Source organism: Lagopus leucura, unplaced genomic scaffold (genome assembly GCF_019238085.1).
Source record: "Lagopus leucura isolate 7727_CA_CO unplaced genomic scaffold, USGS_WTPT01 Super-Scaffold_100001, whole genome shotgun sequence".
NCBI lineage: Eukaryota > Metazoa > Chordata > Aves > Galliformes > Phasianidae > Lagopus > Lagopus leucura.
This window is the reverse complement of record NW_024962262.1, coordinates 74,818,115-74,834,009: the sequence shown is the minus strand read 5'-3', so window position 1 is coordinate 74,834,009 and position 15,895 is coordinate 74,818,115. Positions and strand designations below refer to the sequence as shown.

At 44.0% G+C, this 15,895-nt stretch overlaps 1 protein-coding gene across 1 annotated transcript in view; it reads left to right on the top strand.

Moving 5' to 3' along the window:
• HUNK (hormonally up-regulated Neu-associated kinase) overlaps positions 1 to 15,446 on the top strand; it is a 57,098-nt gene extending 41,652 nt beyond the window's left edge. Inside the window, 4 exon segments of the mRNA XM_042867779.1 lie at positions 3,748 to 3,916; positions 4,971 to 5,054; positions 10,201 to 10,264; positions 12,111 to 15,446. Coding sequence (XP_042723713.1) covers positions 3,748 to 3,916; positions 4,971 to 5,054; positions 10,201 to 10,264; positions 12,111 to 12,754 — 961 coding nt within the window. The 3' untranslated portion in view covers positions 12,755 to 15,446.
• The last annotated feature ends 449 nt before the right edge of the window (positions 15,447 to 15,895 follow it).

The following is a 15,895-nucleotide window of genomic DNA, read 5'->3' as shown; positions in this document are numbered from 1 at the left end:
CAAGGAAGAAAGAAAAGTACTTCTGGTCCACTTCAGAAATAATCTTTCTTAACTTTCAGCATCTTTAGTATGGAGTCTTCGCATGATCCAGTCAACCTGGGCTCTCATTACAGTCAACAGAGAAAAATTTTTACAGAATGATTTGTCTGACTTCTCTTTGATTCTGCAGCAGTGACACTGTGCCCAGGAGATTCTACTTTCTCTCCTGTGACTGTAAATGGAGCCTCAGGCAACTCACTTAGAAATGTATGTCTATATTTGATCTGATAAAACCTCCTTCCTGCATCAAAGCCTTTCTGCTGCGTCTTACACACAATCTTGTACCTGCAGAAGATGTTGTAGGAGTTACTAGCTTGCAGGCCAATATGCAATCCAGCACTGAGGCAGATAGAGCAACTTAAAGCTTAATTTTGGAGCTTAAAATTTGATAGTACTCCAAAATTTCAGTCCTAACTCACTAATAGGCAAATCACTATGAGAAAAGCCTGACTTCTACCCTACTATTTAGTCAAGTGCTAGATCCTGATACAGTATACATCTAGGGGTGTGACAGTCTTTCTTTGAATGTCAGAACCACTGTCCCCACTCCGAAGTGATTTGTTGTTCACCAAATAGGCCATCTTTCTGTGTTGATGCCCTGAAGGTCTAAGTGCCTAGGCAAGCTCAGACCGTACGTACAGACAGCCTTGAGCATTCATCTGAAATTGCAATTTTGCTGTTAAAAGTGCCTCCCCACCTGTTTTCCCCTCTGGTACTGCTATCCAGGTGAACAGGACATGTTTAAGAACTGGAGGACCTAACTCTGTGGGGCTGAGAGACACTTCTCCTTCTATATGCACAGGGAACTGAGGTGCAGTAGTATACCAGCAGGCATTTCCCTTCCAGAGTTAGCGTTTCATGTATTGTGTTGTGGACAATGATTGTGACTATGTATTTCTTTGACCTGAGCAGAATAAGATGTCTCTCACTCACAGAATCTGGTTGGAGAGGCATTGAACAGTTTGGATACTTGTTATCCAAAGGGTGATATCGCTAGATCCATCCACTGAAGCATATGTGAGGCTAACTGCATGCAGTGGGATCATAGAATCATACATAGAATGGCTTGAGTTGGAAGGGACCTTAAAGGTCATCTAGTTCCAACCCTCTGCCTTGGACAGAATTGCCAACCACAATACTCAGACACATAAGAAGGATTGTTTTGCAGGGAGCAAGACGGAGAACAGGCAGACTCATTATCTCAGCATTACTGCCTGAAATTTAAGGTCAATTGAGTTAATTTGTACAACAAATGGAAATCTGAGTTTCCATGGTGCACTGGACTGTACTGAAGTGCACTCTGCATATGAACATTATATGGTAAAGAAGGAGAACACAAGTGTAAACTGAATGAGTCGTTAAGCTAATGAAATCACTGCCGTAATGAGTCTAATCAATCTACTAAACGTGGCATCTGTTAAATGAATGTAAGTGTAACTGAGAGCTGTATGGGTAATTTAATTCTCTTGCTGAGTGTGTTCTATCTAGGAAGAGGAAAAAAGAAAGAAATACGGCTTGAATGTGATTTCAGAATTCTTCTGCATTCGCAGGTGCATTTTCATGCCTCTGTTTTTGAGTTGTTAGCTTGCAGTTATCAGGCCTTAGTCAGGCTGTGATGGAGGTACCACTTCAGAGCTTGCTCACTGGTGCAGTTAGGTCATAGACTCATGAGAGGCTGGCCTCTCCTAGATACAATAGCTGTGCCACGGTGCTTATGGAGTGCCTATTAATCATTTTCTCCTAAAGGCAATCATATGTAAGAACAGAAGAAAATGCAGAGCTGAACTATAGAGAGGGCATATGTTTGTTCATGCATTTATGCAGATAGGGTGATGATAGTATTCCTTTCCCATTACAAACACTTTTAAACAGCTTGTTGTTTGATGTGAAAACTAGAGCAAAGTAACTACTCGTTCTGTCAGAACCCAAATTGTATGATGAAGTCAATGAAGCTGTAAAGGATGAAAGCCATACAGAATCCTTCTTTACCTTCTTTTTTTTTTTTTTTTTTTTTTTTTTTTATTTCTACATTATATTTCATACATTATATTTCTACAGTTTAATTAGTTTATTCCTCAAGATTGGCCTACCTAGAATTTGTCATACTGAAGCCTTGTAGGGAAAATACAGTAAAGTTTGAAATATGTAAAGACTTGGCTTGCCTCTTTTTAAACTTGTTCAGAAAGTATTGCTGGGGTCAGACTCAGCAGGGTGTCCAAGTTTCTGCTAGTGTGCAAATGTGGGTAAGATAATATCAACATTGTTCTGAAATACCCACTACTTAATTTGCAAGGAATCGTGCTTTCTATCACAAACAAGAAGCTATGTTCTGTTCTTGCAGTCCTCTTCTACCAATTTCAGGTAACAACCATAGTTACTGAGACAGGAACATAGTAGGAAAAGAGAAAGCATGGAGAGAAGGTAGAATAACAGCAGAAACTACATTTTCAGGAGAATGTTCTTTCAGGCTTTTTAAAAGCTTGCTGTTGTTAAAGAAATTCCCTGAAGGCAAGCAAATATTTCCAGTTTTGCTCAGCACTTCAAGCAGAAATTGCTTAAATTTTTTTTGCTGTCCAGATGCCTTACTGTGCAATGGCCAAGATGCGTTTTGGTTATGAACTCTAAGAAAACCACCCAAGCATTCTTTAGCTGCAGAATGCGTGTTAATAAGAGTGCTGAGTAAAGGAAAACAGTAATTTGAGATTTTCCATACTCTGTTTTGCATCTTGTCTAAGTCCTTCTCATATTAGACCCAGACTGCACACCAGGCATTCCTCATGGCAAAGGTGTACAGAACAAGAGTGTAGCAGAGAATGAGTGAGAACTGTAGGTAGTTATACCTTTCTCTCTGTATATACATAATAGCTCATAACTTAAGCTTCCCTGAGTTGCCCTGGGCAAATATTAGGCTTGATGTTGGAAGCAAGGAATATTTTTTAGAAAGCAAACAAAATCCAGCATTTCTTTGGAGATGGATAGGAGTTGATGGGTACATCTGGGAATCTGGCCAGCACATTTAGATGCCTAAATAAGAGTCCTCTGGAAAATCTGTTTTTAACATAGCCTGCAAAAGTTATTTACCATTTCAGAGGCTGCTGTACTGCATTTCTCACCTTGACTAAGTCTGTTACAGACTTTACAGAAAAGCACATCCATAAACTTGTATTGCATTTCTGCTTTTAACCAACATGATTATAATAGCAGCTTTACCATTTTGAGAGCTGCTGTAATAATCCTTCCTATATGTCATCTTTCTCTGTGGTAAAGTTCTTTAGCTATTTTGTGCATGAATATTGTGCAATAGATGAGGAATGGAGCTGAACACTGGTGTTTGGTTACAAGAATCATTTCAGAAAGCAAAATGTCACTACCTAAGATAGATTTTGCCTCTTTTCCTTCAAAATCAGCCGGATTCTCGTGATGGTTTTCATCACCATTGATCACATCTAGAATAACAGAGTGAGACATCCTGAGCATCACAGTGCTGTTTCCCTTCATAAGGTCAGTTTGAACTGGCAGGAAGAGTTTTGTTTGTTCAACTGCCAGGATGTTCCATCTTGTGTGTGGTTCCCTAGCAATCTGCCTTTTTCATACCTACTCATGGCTGCACTACTGAGCCTTCCAGATCCCTTCTCCAGTGTTGCTAACAAGGCTCTGTCGCTGGGAAGACAGTAGAAGCAATGTGCTCTGCTTCTCTTGTTTCTGCAGAATCCACTTGGAGGACCTCAGCCAAAGCGTGCTGCTCCATATGACTGAGAAGCTTGGCTATAAGAACAGCGATGTCATCAACACTGTGCTCTCAAACAGGGCAAGTCACACACTTGCTATCTACTTTCTTCTTAATAAGAAGCTGGAGCGCTACCTGGCAAGCCTTAGAGTAAGTACTGCTTGATGTTGATTCTTTGGACAAGCAGGTGAGAGGGTAAAAAAATGCTTAAAAGTTTCTTAAGGCATTACCCATGTTGGTTTATTTTTTCCCAATTCTGTCATAGTAGCCATGAAACGGAGGTATTCCTTGCAAACTAAAAGCATTATTTCAAATAATAATTCTCCAGGTTACTGAGAGTTATCTAGTAACTACTTATAGTCTTTACATCTCGTGAGAAGCGTTTCCAGAGAAGTACATTAGTTCTCCATAGAAAACTAGTGATAAATTTGCCATCCCAGGATAGGCTGCTGTGCAGTCAGTGTATGTGTATGCAGTTTAGCCCACTTGACTTGGCAAATGTTCTCCCAGACCATTTTTCTCTCTTCTTTAGCATTGCTCTTCGTAAAATCCATGCCCTTCAGTGCCTGTGCTAATGGTGCACAGCTGTCCAGCTCACCTAGCTGAGATCCCTGAAGGGAGCACCCCTGAGAGCCTGCAGTACCTTGTGCTTCCCTCCCTCTGCTGTGGAACTGCTCTGTGAGTGGCTGAAGGGAGCAATCACCTTGCCACACCACCCTTTCTTCTACATCTGGGGCAACTGAACTCCCTAGCTGTGTTTTGCATCACACTTGCTCAGGTATTAGGATGGGCAAGGTGCACAAAGACAAGCTGCACTCCCTCTTCTCATGGCCTCTCCACATAACTGTCTGTTCAGGCAAGAAGTCTTAAACAGCTAAGAGTCTGTGGGCTCCTACATCACATTGTCAGTAGGGTGGGTTTTTTTCTTTATGAAATGCTTTTTCCCTTTGAGAAATTATCCCGGATTACCTTTTCTTCTGACAACAGCTTCTCAGTTTTCTCTCTTTTCAGTTCTCATAACAAGTATGTTTTAATGATGGCATCAATGATGTTTAGAACGTAATGGATCATATTTATCATCTCCATAAGTTGATGCGACTCTACTGAATGCCTAGAGTGGACATGGTCCATTAAGCAGTAGCTAAACATCAGTTTTCTCTAATTATCTTACATACTTTGATTTTTTGTGCTCCTCTCTCAACAGAAGTCTGAACTCCAGGACAATATTTGCCACAAGAACCAGCTGTACCAGATTGACAAGTACAAGGCAAATAAAGACTCCTATGAGGTAAAGCTCATTAAAGCTTCTTAAGGTATTTGAAAAGCAGGCTGAATTTGAGGATCTCCAGCAGTTGCAATTAAGACAATGAGTTTCTGGAACTGTGAGGAAAAAAAAAGATCCGCGCAGAACAGTTCTCTCAATTTCTTTTTGAAAGAAAAAATAGCAGCCGCCTGGAGTGGAAGTTTCAAGATGACTTTCAGCTTTCATGAGGAAAAGAAATCCTCTGTTTAGCAAAGTAAAACAAAATTTCTTCAGGGGGCCCTTTAATTTCCTTCTGAGCTGCAACTTGCTCTAGAAAACCGTATCTTCATTGTCTTGAGTTGAAAGACCTTGGTGGTGCAGGGCAAAAAGCTGAGTGACTGCCAGGGTTCACCTTCCAGGATAGTTTGGTGTAGATCTGCATAGCAGAGTGCACTGACCTGGCAGAGCCCAGGCTTAACTATTAGAAACAGTAAAACTGTATTAGCACAAAACTCTGCCCAAGTGAATTTTTTGCTTCCCAGCAGAACTGATTGAGAACTAGCCCACTGTCTTGTGAGGGACTTCCCTTGGCCAGAGCAAAGATTGAACCAGGTTACTGTTCAGTCTGTCTCCAGTCTTCTTGCCCGCATTAGAGGAGGTAGTTTATATTAAAGGAATCCTCTCCTGTCTGCCTGTCTGGATTTTTGTTCTCTGGCTGTTACTTGGTGAAGCACTAAAGTTACAAGGGTTGTGAACTATACAAGTTGTATCTTACAACATGAGTAACAGTGTTCCGGAGGAGCTTGCTACTCTTCAGTGCTGGATTGATGATTTAATTGCAGGGATAGATCTGTTTCGTGGCTGGTTTTGTTTATTTTAAAGACTGCTTGCAAATTTAATAGAACAGCTGAGTCGCAAGCCAGATGGAAATATCAGGGCAAAGCACTTTTACCATTCTTTTCTCACATAAATTGAAACCACCTTACTTAAAATGTATTAGCAGTGGGTAGACTCAGTGAATATTGTATTTCAAAATGCTCTGTGGCAGTTTACCTCAAACTGCTGCAGGCAGATGTCCTCTCAGAACTCAGGCAGGTCCCCAGAGGTTGCGATGCAGGCATCCTGCATCCTGATGCTGCACAGTGCCCGAGAGCCCCAGGAGTACTCTGCATAGCATTCAGGCACTGGCTTACTGCTTCTGCATCCATGCTGCATGTAGGGGAGTCTGCAGCAAGGCCTGTATGAGCACCTGCACAGAGCTAGTGTGCATAACTAGTAATGGTGCGACTCAGTGACCCTAGTTTTGTTTGTATGCATCCTTAGGGATGAAGGCTGTCTCCAGAGCCTCTCCTGTGCTCACAGTTAGTCCCAAAGTAGCTATTTAGAGGATGAGGGTGTGTCTTTTCTTTCTTGAAATGGTTACCTTAATGCAATCTCAGTGCAGACACTGATAATAATACAGTATAATCTCTTTCTACATGGGCACAGCTGAATATAAAGCATGTTGATATTGCGTTAGCTGTATTTACACGAGGGGATTGTATAACACCAGGACAGTTAAAGCGGCATGCTTGGGTGAATGCAAGCCCCGAGATGCTCCTGCTGCTTACAGCTGTGGTAGATGTCTGCTAAAATGCTGTCAGGGGGATGGATGGAAGTGTCTGGATTGTGCCGTTGGGATCAGCAGGTGCTGCTGGAGCTCAGGGTGACAGAATTCATAAGCTGGGAGTGATTCGTGAGCTGTGATCATGGTCCCCCTGCCATCCTCTGTGCCCAGCCTGAAAACAGAGGCTTTACCTCAGAGGCTTTACCTGGTTCCCAGACAGATGTCCCCAAGGCAGCATGGCTTTGTGTTGCCGTGGCAATACCAGGAGAGAGGTGGTCAGGCACGGCAGAAGCAGCTGACTGTGTTTCTTCCACCTCACTCTGTCATGTGAAATGAGGACGCTCGGTGGGCCACGACCAGCTGCCAGCAGCACAGGCTGTTGCTGGGCCATGCAATGTAGCACATGGGCAGGGGACAGGCCTAGCCCACCTGTACCTTCAGTGTCCGAAACTGGGTGGTAGCACTGGTGTGCCAGGTCTGAGGTGCTGAGAGTTTCTCTCAGGGCTAAGCATCTGGGTGGCTTTGCAGGCTGGCCTTACTTTAGCGCTTGGGACAGTTGAGCAGTGTCTTTTTTTGCTGGAGCGGCCACAGGTGGTGAGCAGTCATTCCTGCAGCAAACCCAGGGACCAGTGCTGAGGATCCCTGCTTTCCCTAGACGAGCCGGTGGGCTCAGGCTTGAGGAATTTGTGATTTTAAGAACTTACATCGTCATCCTATCACAATATCAGGCATGGCCAAGGCAAATACCTGTTATCTTCCTTTCAAGTCCATTGCTAGGACTAGTGTGGATTTTAGGGTCGAGGTCAGGACAGGAAATAGCAGAGGCTGATGTAATGCTGAACCTATTCAAGTATAACATACCGGCACAACCCTTTCATTGTGCAGCAGCATGCCATTGCATGGCTGCATACAGCATGGTGAGGAGTGAACTTCTGTAACTCCCCCAAAGGAACACTTCCTTTCCTTCTTAAAATATAATAGCATGTGGAAACTTGGGAATTTAGGATTTTCATTGTTCCCCGTCCTACAATGATCATCAAAGAGAAGGAATATTAGTAAATTTAAAAAATAAAAATTATTTACAGCATTCTTCTGGGATATAGTAGTTCATTGCCGGATGTGTGAATTTGCTTTTTCATCAGTGCTTCAATTGTACAACACAACTGTGCTGCGGCTGCTAGTAAAACATTACAGCAGCGTAAAAACAAAGTCATGGGCATGTGGAACAAAGAATCATAGAATCATTAAGGCTGGAAAAGACCTCTGATGTCACCCAATCCAACCATCATCCCACCCTACCATGCCCACTGCCCACGTCCCTCAGTGCCACATCCACACGGCTCTTGAACACCTCCAGGGACGGTGACTGCACCACCTCCCTGGGCAGCCTGTGCCACTGCCTCCCCACTTCTGCTGAGAAGTTGTTCGCAATATCCAACCTGAACCTCCTCTGGCACAACTTGAGGCCATTCCTTCTCATCTTATGGCTATTACCTGGGAGAAGAGTCTGACACCCACCTTGCCACAGCCTCCTTTCAGGTGGTTGTAGAGAGTGATAAAGTCTCCCCTCAGCCTCCTCTTCTCCAGACAAATATCTTCTCCAGCACATTTCAGAGCAGAGCAGTTAGCGGTTCTGGCTTGGCACTTGCAAAAAGGCTAAAAGTATTGCAGTGCTGCAGTGTCCTGCATGCTGACAGATGCTGCAGCTACCAAAATGCAAATCACCTACCCAAATAGCAGAAAGTTGTTAAACAATTTTAATGGACCCCTTTAGGCTTTATGTAGTCACCCACTTTGCAGTCTCACCCACTTTAAAAAAAAAAGATATGTGGTAGAACCTAGTCTCTGCTGAACTTGGCAGCAGAGTCTTGCAGCCTTGGGTGAAAAAATAGTTTGGTGAGCTCCAAATTAAATGTGGAGCTCCCACTGACTTTATTGTTGTAGTCCGTTATTCACACAGCATTATTATTATTGCTGCTATTGTTGTTATTACTGTTGTTATTATTTCATCAACATCAATAGTGACTGTGCTCGCCAAAATGCTATCTGGGACTGGTCAGGTGTGGTGTTATTTCAAGCACAGCACAGGCAGAGAGGAATAAATGTTCTGTCACTGAGATGGCCACAGCCTGTAAAAGCAAGGGGGAAGGGATCAGGCTGATCAGGAGGTGTAGCACAAGGAAAGTGATGGCTGATCCAGATCCAGAAAGTGTTGTTTTATTCTGTGTAAGAGTTAGCCAGCCATAGTTGGCTGAGGGAAAAGCAGTTTGAGGAAATAAGGGATGTATGGAGAGAAGGCTGGGGAACAATGAATCTGTGATAGTACACCGAGAGGAAGAAGGCAGTGAGGGGCTCCCAGAGATGTCCCTGGTTCTCTCTCTCCTATGTCACCTCACAGCTTCTGTAATAAAACTTAAAATGTTCCTGAAGGTCTTCATTCTGATTCTGTGACTTCTGAAAGTTCAGAGATTAATGATCCCAGCAGTGCCAAACACCATCTGTGCGGAGGGCCTGATTCTGTCTGAGGTGGCAGTGATCAAGAAGAGCTCTGCTTTATTATTTTCCTTTTATGTGTCTTAACATGTTTCCTGAGTTGTTTAGTGGACAAAAAAAAAAAATTGTCTTCTGCATTCTTTCCCTCTGTCCCACATGCATACACATTGCTTTCCATCACACAGATGCCCATCTAAGAAAATAACCCCACAGAATCACTAAGGTTGGAAGACCACTAATGTGATTCAGTCCAACCATCAACCCATGCCTGTGACTGCTGTAGACATATCCCTCAGTGCCACATCCACACAGCTCCTGAACACCTCCAGGGACGGTGTCTGCACCACCTCTCTGGGCAGCCTGTGCCACTGCCTCACTGCTCTTGCTGAGAAGAAATGGTTCCTAATATCCAATGTTAACCTCCCTGGCACAACTTGAGACTGTCACTTCTGATCCTATTATTGTTATGTGGGAGAAGAGGCCGCTGAATTACAGAATTATACACACAGAGAATCAGAGCTCGGGGATGTGCAGCAAAGTCTGCGTTCCTCAGGATACTGTGCAGACAGAAGATGAGTGACTCGAAGAGTTTAAAATACATTAAAGTTCTCCAGATCACCTTTGGAAATGCTCGAGGAAGTGCAATAAACAGAAATCAAAGGCAGTTCTTTTGTGTGTGTGTTTAAATGGGCAGGCAAATTTCAAATCTGAAAGATCATAAATCTTTGTGTGTTTGCTTGAACAAGGTATCCTAGCACATGTCTCTGAAGACAGGCTTGATTTTCTGATCATGTCAAACAGATCAGAGGAAAATATGACTTGGAAGACGCAGTTATTTTGAGTAGTCAGGATAAACTCCTTGTAAATATTTTGTTTTTAATCCAGCTTCAGTAAGCAGTGTATCTCTGGGGGGTTTAGGACATTTCAATTTCCTTCAGTAAACCAGATTGTTCTTGTTTGTTTTACAACCTAAAGGACAAAAAACTCAGAAAACAAGAAAAGAAAGGGGAAATTCTTCACCGTCAGCTCCCAAAGAAAACTGAGAAAAGTCCAGTTTCATATAGACAGCCTTCTTCCTGTCTTATCTCACAGATACAGAACACCAAGGCTCTGCTGAGGGACCGAAAAGCTACCAAGGCTGGAGGTGCTGAGAAAGGTCAGTGGAAGAAGTGTTGGTCTGTCTATGGACATGAGCCTTCCTGTGCCTGTGCTAGCATGGGCCCATGTAGTGTCGACGTCTTGTGTGGGGTGTGGTTGTGTGTAAATAGTCCTCGTGTTTGCTGCCTGCTCTGGATGTGGTTATGTGAAAGAGGATGGAATCGTGTAATCAAACATTGAACATGACATCCTAGGGAAACCATGGCAGCTGGCACATTGGCACTTTGAAAGCATCAGCAGTCACCCCATATCAGTGCTGGCCTCTGGGGAGAAGCGGTGGCAGCAGCTGGTAGTGGAGAAAGGGGAGGTGGGCAGGCAAAAGGAAATGCAGAGGGGAATACTGACCACTGGCAGTGAAAGGAAGAGGAAGAGCATTAACAGAAAAGGGAAACAATGAGACAGCCGTAGGGGAGAAAAGCATTCCTGATGCAGGGGAGGAGGTGGCCTGGGGAGGGCTGGATGGGACCTGCTCCAAGGATGACAGGGTTAAGGAGGTGTGGAGAAGAGCAGCCAGTGGGGAAAATAGGGAGCATGTGGCTAGGGAAATGCAGTGGGGAGCAGGAAGGGGACATAGCTGTTGATCAAGGGAGGTAACTACAGAGCCATGCAGAGAAATTTGGTGACTTGAAATGCTGAATATGGTGCCAGGAGGCTGTTTGGAGGCACAGGGGGACAATAAGCAGTTGATTTTTTCTCCTTGGCTTCTACTTGCTTTTTTGAACTGAAATCCGAAAATCATTCAGATCTCAACTAAAGCATATCTCTGCTTATGGAAATTGTGTTTTGGCACTTGTTTCCTCAAGTGGTCAAGTGATTTTGGCCAGTTTTGGAAATAAATAAGTCAGATTAAACCCTATCTGCTTTTCCCAAGCAACTCTCAATGCAAGTGATTTCATCCTATACATCCATTTAGACCTCAACCTCTGCCAAGACCATCCCTTTGGAAAGAAATACACGTGAGATTTGTGGCTATTACCTGATGTCCAAAGTCTTGCATTATTTTCTATCCCTTTTATATAGTTTGAGACCAGGAGAAGTCACAGACAGAGATAAGCTGCCAGTCCACTCTTCTTTCAGTTAGGAGCATTCTAACAAAGCAGGCTGCTTGGCTAGCGTTTCCTAAACGCAGCAAAATGTACTTTTTTTCTCGCAACTAGCTTGGCGTGAGTGAGTGCCAACATTCTGTAGAAACTGAACAGATCTTCTCCATGGGCTGTTTTGTATTATTGGGCCAAATCCTGAAAAGATTGTTCCATTTATATTCAGTCCTTGCTCAGGGAAGATTGTTGCTGAAGTCAGTGCAGCAAATCTGTTCCAACTGTAACAGCCTGAATCTAGCCAGTGCAGTTACTCCATATTTACATGTGTGAAACCAAGAACAGATTTTATTCCAAAACGCAAGTAGAGACATGAGGAATTAACTCCCTGTTGTCCCCTATGTTTGTAGGTGTGTCAGGGAGTACAGTGCACAGACCCATCTAAAACTACCCAAAGAAATGTGAGATTTCTCAGACATTGCCTTAGAGGATATGATTAATACAACAGCTGAAAACATCCATGGTTTCCTATTTCATGTCCTTGTCTTACTCACTTTAAATGCTCTTCCTGCATTTGAGGAAGGCGGCAGATAAGTTACTCGTGATCAGCAGTGTAAGTATCAAATGGGGTCAAGGAATCAGGTTCTTTGATGTTGTGTTGTGTGCATCCCTGAGACCACTTGATTGAGCTGGTCCATGTGTCATGCTGTTATGCAGTCTGTGAAAGGTAATGTCTGCCATGAGGCAGAGAAGGTGATGCTACTCAATGCCATTTGCTCTTCTGGTTCCTTTTCTGGTTGCTTTCAGACTCCACCAGTGGGCTGAGCCCCTTCCACGAGCCCTTGGCCACCAAGGCTGGCTGCATCACCTCCAGCTCCCTGGAATACCTGGAGGCCCAGCAGCCACTACCCAGGACCCCCCGGCTCCTGAAGAGGCAGGAGTCCCCACAGCAGGAGCCGGTGCGGGGCGGGAGCCGGGCCAAGGACTCTCCCCTCATCCTGAACATTGTGCACTCCTTCGAGTCCGTTGACAGAGAGGACCAAACAGACCAGGTCTCCCCCTCCCACCAGTACAAGATTTTAGGCTCACCGATGAATTTTCCTTCCAAAAGCTCTAGTGAAAGGACACTGTCCCCGCTTTTTCAGCCAGGAAGTACATCCCCCATCCACCCCAACCAGGTCTCTTTTACATACGAAGAAAAAGCATATCCCACCAAGGAAGAAGCTGTGTCCCCTACTCAGCTGGTTTCCAACAACCCGTTGGGCAGCCCCAACTGTGTTAAAAGCAGGGGCAGGTTCCCCATGATGGGGATTGGACAGATGCTGCGGAAGAGGAACCAGGCAATGCAGTCGGTGGGCGACAAACCGCTGGAAGCACGGATGCCTCAGCTGCAACAGATGAGCCCCACGCAGATCACGTTCAATGCAGATGCTGTCAGTGGCCAGTGTTAATCTGGCACGCCAGGATTTGTATTTCTGTTGTCTGCAACCCAGCCTTTTTTATTTTTAAAAAGAAGGGAAAGCCACAGGCATGTCACCATCTCTACATAACACAGTTCAGTGGTCCAATGTAGAAAATCGGAGGTCCACTTGTAAGGAACGGGTTGTCCTATGTATTAAAGTGAAAAGAAGAGTGCTCTGCTTGTGCTGTTAAGAAATATTAGCATTAGGCATCAGACTGTACAGTAAAACATGTCTTGAAAAAGCCATGTCAACATGTATTTTCACTGTTCAAAATTTTGTATTGTAGTAAAGTTAATTGGAAGAGCAACGAGCATTACCAATGTGATTCAGCAAGGTGATCGGTGTGGTGCTATGAGTGTTGGTCCCAGCTGGGGCCATGGTAAGGCTATCTGCTCCTTCTGCCTGTGCCAGGCAGTATGCTGTCCTGTTACAAGCATCATTCAAGGGGAAGAACTCAAGATGCTGTTTCCAAAATCAACTTGCTAAAATGCACTGCCAGGGAGATGAAGTTTGTAGAAGCTTGAATCAAGACATGCGCGATCTAAACATTCAGAAAAAGTGATACTAATGAAAGTCAAACCAGATCTTACTGTTTATTACATAAAGTAGCTAGTAATGGCATCATTTGTTCCTAAGGAAAATGATAGTTTAATCATGTCATTCAGAAGGAACATGATTATTCAAAAACAAGGCTCATCACAAGACAATTAACTGCACTGAAGGCCTGTTCCTTTCATGTCATGGGTTTACAAGTGGATGCTTTAGTCAGTGATCCCCATTACCACATGCTGTCTTTAGACAATCCGGTCACCTCCAATTTTTGTAGCTGTACTATTTCCACTCCTGTGTGCAGGTTTGTGTTAGCCCCTGTTACAGCTACACAGCACCTGAAGGCTTTTCTGAGAGACTGCAGCGAGTTGAAGAGACTCATAAAGGACACACAAACCAGTGCCGTTTTATACTACAAGATCGGTTATGTGGTGGTTACCAAAAATTTGGTATTGTTATGAGCTGTGAAGATTAAGTTTCTTAAAAAGCAACATGTTCTGCATACTGGTCATGTTTTTCTAAGTAAATGATCTAAGAGGCTGGCAACATTTTTGGTTCTGTTTTTGTGTTCACACCGTTTCCTATAAATTAGAAGATTTAGCCAAAGACTACACTTTTGTATTGTGTGTACTGTGCTTGCATATGTGTTTGTGTATATGGGACACCTCAGCAAAGCTCGTACTGATCTGGTTCCCCCATAGGTGCCCCATTGCCGCCCACCCACTTCATGTCGTTCTGCAAACAAGGCAGCAGAAGCATTGCCCTGCTACTGGGGCTGCTGGCAAATAGAGGGATTTTGCATCAGATTGTCATAGAATCACAGAATCACAGAATCACAGAATGGTTTGGGTTTGAGAGGATCTCAAAGCCCACCCAACCCCAACCCCTGCCGTGAGCAGGGCTGCCCCCCACCAGCTCAGGCTGCCCAGGGCTCCATCCAACCTGGCCTTGAGCACACCTCCAGGGATGGGGCACCACAGCTTCTCTGGGCAGCTGTGCCTCACCGCCCTCTGAGGAAAAAATGTCTTCCTAATATCTCACTTATAGTTCCTAAATTTCATCAGTAGGAACCCAAGCCCTTTTTTTTTTTACCAGTGTTACTGCAAATGATTTGGGGTCCCATTTCTTCGGTTTCTGTACGAATGTGAGGAGTTTCATTTCTTTGACAAACCTTCCATCCAGTTTCATGAAGTGGAGAAGGGCCACCACAGGCAGGTGGAAAGGTCCCTGACAGAGCCCACAGCTCAGCAGACATTCCCAGTTCTCAGTACAGCTTAGGCCATCATCAAAATCTGCTGGGAAAAAAAAAGGTCACCCATTCAGATGATGACAGAACAGATAATTGGGACCGTTGAGTATTCTGAGTGCTTGCTGGCAAACCCAGCAGCATGTGACTGCCCAGGGCTCCCTTCTCATCCCCACAGAAGGGTGCTTCACCACAGCCTTGAAGCGGCCCATCATTCAGTGCAGGAGTGTCTGAATGCTTTTGGCCATATGCCTCAGTGTGGTGAAGGCACCACTTTGGTCATAAGCCAGTTGTAAAATGATATGCATGGAAATCTCAGCGTATTAACAAAGGCCTGAAATGCGGTGGCTCATTTTTAGATGGAAAAATGCCATCTTCTGTTGGTACAGAACACCCGTGTATCCCAGGGGTCCATTGTAGCTCTTCCTTTTGTTTAAAAACATTGAAGTGTTTTCTTTTCCTTCACACCAAGAATGTATTTGTGCTGCAAAGCTGGTGAGCAGGAACAATGGCAACACCGCCACGTGTGTGCATCAGACCTGTGCACCCCAACAGATAGCAGGTACTGACTTGAACTACAAACTCAGGTTTATTTGGAACCCAATAAGAGGATGGGGGAGGTAGGAAAGAGACATGTATTTTTGTGAAAACTCAGTAAATACGTGTAAGAATCAGAATGAAAATAGAAATGTTAAATCTTTTTATTATATTTATAGAGAATATATGAGTACTACACTGCTAAAACATAAACATGTATCCAGCTTAGACAGTAGCTATGTACAGTCAAACTGCAGTGGCCACATAAGGGACTTCTTGAAATACAGTAGTGGAAATTCCAGGGGAAAAAATGTATTTGTTATCATTATTAAATACACGTACTTTTTGAACAAGATTGCCATGGAGTGCTGACTTTGTTTGCCAGGTCACTGTGTGGCAAGGAACATCTGAGTACAAAACAACTAGCAGAACAGTGAGTTGGTGAGAATTACCAGCAGCTTTACCTTCACTCAGCAAAGGCTGTTCCTTTGCAAGGGACCAGTAACTTGCCTACAAGCCCTGGGTTGCACAGGGTTGGATTTCCCTTGCTTTACATGAGCACTTTTCATGTAGTGCATCTTATCTCTGTTGGTTATCCAAGCTCCATTTGTCACCAGTGCAGGCAGATAGACATCTCTAGTTCTCCCTTCCTTAAAACAGAGATTTGAAATAGGGAAGTGAATCACTCCCCAGCAGTGCCTTGCCACTCTCAGTTATGAGAGAGGGAATAGAGTTGGCCTCCTCAGAAGAAAACCGAGCTCCTAGGCAGCCAGGCGAGTCTCACAGATAAGAATTCA